At 39.3% G+C, this 6,089-nt stretch overlaps 1 protein-coding gene across 1 annotated transcript in view; it reads right to left on the reverse strand.

Annotated features, from left to right (window-relative positions):
• Positions 1–5,351: 5,351 nt before the first annotated feature.
• Positions 5,352–6,089, reverse strand: part of GANC (glucosidase alpha, neutral C) — a 109,745-nt gene continuing 109,007 nt past the window's right edge. Inside the window, exon 24 of the mRNA XM_042783698.1 lies at positions 5,352–5,461. Within this exon, the coding sequence (XP_042639632.1) occupies positions 5,352–5,461 (110 nt within the window). The remainder of the gene's footprint in view (positions 5,462–6,089) is intronic.

Consider the following 6,089-nt stretch of genomic DNA (forward strand, 5'->3'; position numbering starts at 1 on the left):
TTTGTAGTTGTCCTCATTTGTCAATTGATGTCTCTGGTTCCCTGTTTACTTACAATCTTGTAGGCTTGCTTATTTTGGATATTCCCATAACTGGGTTGGTTTCTGGGTTATGCCATCATGTGTGTTAATGGTTGGTTGTTGTTTGCTGTTGTTGGTTCTCTGTCCAAAGGACTCCCTTTAGTATCTCTTGTAAGGTTGGTCTGGTTTTAACAAATTCCCTTAATTTCTACTTATCTAGAAATGTCCTAATCTTACCATCATATTTGAGGGACAATTTTGCTGGTTTTATAGTTCTTGGTTGGAAACTTTTCTCTTTCGGGGTTTCATATATACCATCCCACTGTCTTCTCGCCTACATGGCTTCTGCCGAGAAATCTGAGCTTAGTCTTATTGGTTTCCCCTTGTAGGTAACTTTTCATTTTTCCTGTGCTGCTTTCAGGATTCTTTCTTTGCCTTTGGTTTTGGTGAGTTTGATGATGATGTCTTGGTGATTTTCTTTTGGGGTCTATCCTGTTTGGGGTTCTTTGGACTTCTTGAATGGATATATTCTCATCTTTCATCATACCAGAAAAAGTCTCTTCCTACAAGTCTTCAACAATTTACTCTGTGGTTTTTTGTCTCTTCTTGTTCTGGAATTGTGATTACATGTAAGTTATTCCTTTTGATGGTATCCCACATGAACCTTAGGCTTTCTTCATTTTGTTTTGATTTTTTTCTGATTAATCTCTTTCCAAAGAAGTATTGAGGTATTTGTGTTTAATCTCACTAATTCTGTCTTCCATCGATTCAATTCTATTCCTTTGCCTGTTCAATGTGGTTCTATTTCTGAAAATTTAGTATTAATCTTCTGGATTTCTGTCTATAGATTTTGTATCATTTCTAATTTTTCATTTATTATGTCATTTTTTTCTTGTATAGTCTTTTGAAATAGTTCTAGGGTTTTCTCTTGTGTTTTCCTCCATTTTGTCAGTGTTTTCCTTGATCTGTCTCTCAATCCATTGAAGGTATCTAAATATAATTCTTTAGAATTCCTTAACAAGGTAGTTCTAATGCTGGTTCTTCATCATGGATGTGTTTTGGGTTTATATCCTGGACCCTTGTTTCCCCTGGTTTATCTTGCTTCTTTGTGTGGAGTGTGATTCTCTGTTGTCTCCAAGGCATTGTGATGTTTTTGTGTTTATATTTAATTGGTGATCGTATGTTGGAGTGACTTGCCCACAATTTTTGTTTTCTTTGTTTTGTTTGTATGCTATCTATGTAAGCAAGGTACTGTGTTGTGCTCCTCTATTCACTAGTTGGTAGCACTTACACATTCACCATTTGTCTCCTTTCCTGTTGTCAGCCTCCCGTATGTCCCTGCTGCCCTTGGCAGATGGAGCCTATTCTTAGGTCCCTGGAATCTGAATGAGAATGCTGTCACTTTAAAATCCAATATGGCCAATGCTTGTAAACATTCAAAATGGCTGTCTCCTCAGTCACTTTAAATATCCAAAATGGCCACCACTTATAAACCATCAAAATGGCTGCACCGTCTGGACAGCCAAAAGTCCACAGCTCAAGTTGTCTCCCTCCTTGCTATTTCCCTTCCTAGTCATAGAACACCAGTGAAGTTGTCCCTGCAGCCCTTGGCAACCAGGGCTGACCTTTAGGTCAATTCTCAGGTCCCAACACCACTTGGAAATATTCAAGCTGTTGGTCCCATCAGAGTAGCTGACAGTGTGCTGCTCTATCTCTGTACTCACTGTTTTCAATCAGGTTTGTCCACTACTTGGTGCCAAATCCACCTCTGAATATTTCTTTTCAAAGCTCAGGGCTCCAGGGTTATCTTCTATAACTCTGTCAATTGGTTTCCCTTTTCTTTGTTGAAGAGGGTCTGTGTAGCTTGTCTGCCTATTCTGCCATCTTACCAGAAGTCCCTATGATTATTTTGTTATATAATATTCTACTACTTGAAAGTGTTGTATTTATTTAAATGTCTCTTGTTAAAAGAGCTAATTTCTAGTTTTCCACTGTATAAACCACATAGACATTAATAGCTCTGAGCTGGTTTATTTGAAGTAAAATTACTGGATCAGAGTACGCAAATTTAAATTTTTTATACTATTGCCAAATTGTGATCCCAAAAGATGATACTAATTTAAAATTCCAACAATAATGCCCAAGAGTGCATATTTCCCCACACCAACATCAGCACTGGGCAGTTTTGTTACTTTTAATCTTGGTCAATCATGCAAAAAAAAAAAAAAAAAAAAATCTTTGATTATTAGTGAGGCTGAGCACTTTTCATATACTTATTTTGCCAGTTTGGATTTCTTTCACAAACTGACTTTGGTCATTTTCCTGTTGAGCATTTTTTGTTTTTAAACTGATTTGTCAACTCATTCTTTGGCATCTTAATCTTAATGGAAAGACACAGTATATATTCATTTTAGAGCTTTATTTGAATCCATGTTAAAAATGATTCTTTCTATATGCTTACATAAAATCTAGTTCCCTGAGAAAACATCAAGCATTAGCCACAACAAGGTAACTGAACAGCTGCAGGGCACACAAGCCCCACACAACTTCCCAATACAGCTTCAGAAATAGGAAGTGGGTAAAGTGTGATACAAGAAGAGCAAAGAACAATTAAAAACACTCAGATTCTTATTTCTCTCCACTCATTGAGTCTCCAGTCAAATGTTCCAGTATAGACAAGGCTCAACACAGAACAGTTCCTCACAGACTTACTCTATTAGTTTTTATTTCCTTCCAAAACTATTTTAAATGGAAGGATACTTAAACAAAAACCAAACTCACTGCCATTGAATTGATTCCAACTCATAGCAATCCCCACTGGGTTTCCAAGGCTGTAAATCTTTACAGAAGTAGATCACCCTATCTTCCTTTCGTAGAGCAGCTGGTAGGTTTGAACCTGACCTTCTGGTTGTTGTTGTTGTTGTTAGTCACTGTGCTACCAGAGCTTCCCTGACCTTCTGGTTAGCAGCCAAATATCTTATGAACTACACCACCACAGCTCCATAAATGGAAGGATAGACATGCCATATATGCTGATCTGGATGATAGGTCTTTATGTGCTATTAAAAACCACCATTTATATTAAGTAAAACAAAACAAAACACACTGACATTGAGTCAATTTTGACTCACACTGACTCCCATTGATTGGGTTTCCAAGGCTGTAAGTCCTCTCAAAATCAGACCACCTTATTTTTCTTCCTCATAGTGGAAGAAAACCACCAACCTTTTGGTTAGTAGCCAAATGCCTTAGCCACTATACCACTGTTGTTGTTGTTATTTGCCATCGAGTTGGCCCCGACTCATAGCGACCCCTCCTTGAGTTTCCGAGGCAGTATCACTACGGAAGTAGGATTGCCCAACCTTCTTTCGGAGGAGTGGCTGGTGGGTTTGAACCGCCAGCCTTCTGGTTAGCAGTAAGAGTACTCAGTTTTCAGGTTAAGTCGTATTTTAGATTCACAAGGGCAATTTGAATCCAGGAAATAAGACTTCAGCTAATATAGGGAGCTTCCTTTCTCCTCAATTGCAAAACTAAACAGAAATAGGAGCAAAAAAATCTCTATGTGTCTATTTGAGCTTGTATTTGGCAAAGCTTAAATCTCAGCTAGTACGATGAACTATGTCCACGAGGAAATGCACAATGTTTACCACATCTGGAATGAAGTCTGTCAAAAAAAGTAAATCAGAAACAAATCCATTCAATTCTCACTTTTTAAAACAAATCCATCAGTTAACTAATCACAGTCAATAATTACTGAAAGCCAAATATTGGTGCTCTGGCAGATATAAAACAAATATAACCTGCTCTTAAGAAGCTTACAATCTAGCCTGAAAACAAAACAAACATACTTGAAACTTTAAAGGGCCACTCCAACAATACTAAGCACCAGAGTATACATTTTAAGTGGGATAGGATTTCAGAGAAGGGCAAAATCAGTGGCAACGGGCAAGTGGGAGTGTTAAGATAGTTAGAAAGGCTTCATGGAAAAGTGGGATTTGAGTTGAGTCTGGAAGGTTGGAAGATTTGCATAGGTGGAACACAGTGGAAATGCACAGAAGTAGCATTTGGCAAGGTGCTAAGAGAAGGAAGGGAGCTCTTGTGGCATAGTGCCTAAGGCCTTTGACTGCTAACCAGAAGGCTGGTGGTTCAAACCCACCAGCCACTCCTCGGAAGGAAGGTTGGGCAATCTACTTCTGTAGTGATACTGCCTTGGAAACCCAAGGAGGGGTCGCTATGAGTTGGATCCGACTTGATGGCAGTGAGCTTGGTTTTGGAAGAAAAGGAAGCCTGATAATATGTGCATGTTTGAGCAGTGGTGAGGAGATGAGGCTGCCCCAACAGATGCTGTGCAGGGCAGCAGGGAGCCACATGATGAAAGTGGTATGCCATAATGTTCTATCCCACGCCAAGCCATGCTGGAGCCTGAGGCAAAAGGAAAGCTCTGTAATACTGATTCTGGCTTTATCTAAAATTGTGTTCATCATGGGTTTTGATTTTTAAAAATATTCCATTATTATTTGTTTTTATTATTGCATTTTTTGGCACCACCTTAAATTCTGTTCACAAGGCCAAGTGCCTCACTTTGCCACTCTAGTCCCCACCTGGTATTCTATTTCTGACGTTTGGTGGTAGGAACAGGGTATTTTATTATTAATTATAGCTTACTCATTTCTCATGTATAAATGCTTGGCTAATAGACAGTATTTAATAAAAACAATGAAGACAAAGAAGTTAGAATTTGAGGAATATTAATTTGGAATTTCTGAGCCTGAAAAGCATGAAAAGAAAAAGAATCCTTTGTGTTCCTGAGTTAACCTCTGGGAGGAATAACGGCCTGAGGTTCAGCATACGCACTGCCTGTAGGAAAGAGCTGCCTGGCCATGTCTAAGTGGGTGAAACATAATTAGGGTTCCAGAGGCTGTTCACTTGGAGCCACTCAGCTGCTGTAGCCAGATGGGACTCTGCCGCATGACCTGGAGCAAGTCTGCAACATGGTCCATACCCAATGGGACTGGCCCACATCCCATATAAAACAAACTTATCCAACCCTGCTTAAGGAGCAGCTGCTCACCGGACCACAGTGCTTACCAAAGGGCCACTGCTCCCTGTATCCAGGAGAAGAGTCGGTGTTTGATACAAAGAGTATTATTACTACATCTAAAAATGTAAAATTTGAAAAACATGAAATGTGTTGTTCATCAGAACACTGCACAATGACTAAGGAGAGATTATTTTGAGCCAGGGAAGTCGTAGAAAGCGCAGCATGAATCTCAAAGCCAAGGGGAGGGCTGAAAGCACAGGCTGCTCCCTGCGCTCATCACCAGGGCACGTCATCATTTGATGTGGACCTCCCAATTAGCAGTGATGTTCAATGAGAGCTTCTCCAGGCTCAGGGTGGAGGTTTCTGCACTATATGTAAAAGCCACAAGCTGATCTTTCCCATCTAAACAGCAAGACAGTAAAAGAGGGAAAGGTTAATGAATATTTAGGAGGAAAAAAAATCTTTTGAGTCTGAAATGTTTTCTAATCACATCATAAAGCCCTATGTCTCACTTAACAGAATCCAAATTAATAGTACTTTCACCCATGGATTTCCAATAATTTTTTAAACATGAAATACTTCATTGTTTTGAAAGCAAGAGTAGTTGAAAAACAAAACCCAAACTATAAAGAAAAAAGTGATCTGTCCCAGAAATTCAATAGGTAAGAAAGGATATAAATCCCATCCTATGTCCTTGAACAAACTCCATAAACATAGATAAGAGTCTCCAGGGCTTCAGGTATCTATAGTACAGAAAACAGAATCAAAAAAGCTTAGGTATTATTTCAAGACTCAAATAATTGCACTTAGAACATTATTTATGGCTTATAATGAGCAGAAAGACCAATTCGTGAAGAGAAGTGGGATGGCCTATGTGAGACTATTATGTTTGATTCCACCAGAAAGCACAGAGTTGGCTTGGCCTAAATACATTACATGCTAACCAGACGGCTGGCGGTTCAAACCCACCAGCCACTCCTCGGAAGGAAGGTTGGGCAATCCTACTTCCGTAGTGATACTGCCTCGGAAA

This window comes from Orycteropus afer, unplaced genomic scaffold (genome assembly GCF_000298275.1).
Source record: "Orycteropus afer afer isolate SDZICR_OR568_19922 unplaced genomic scaffold, OryAfe1.0 scaffold00026, whole genome shotgun sequence".
In the NCBI taxonomy this organism is placed as follows: domain Eukaryota; kingdom Metazoa; phylum Chordata; class Mammalia; order Tubulidentata; family Orycteropodidae; genus Orycteropus; species Orycteropus afer.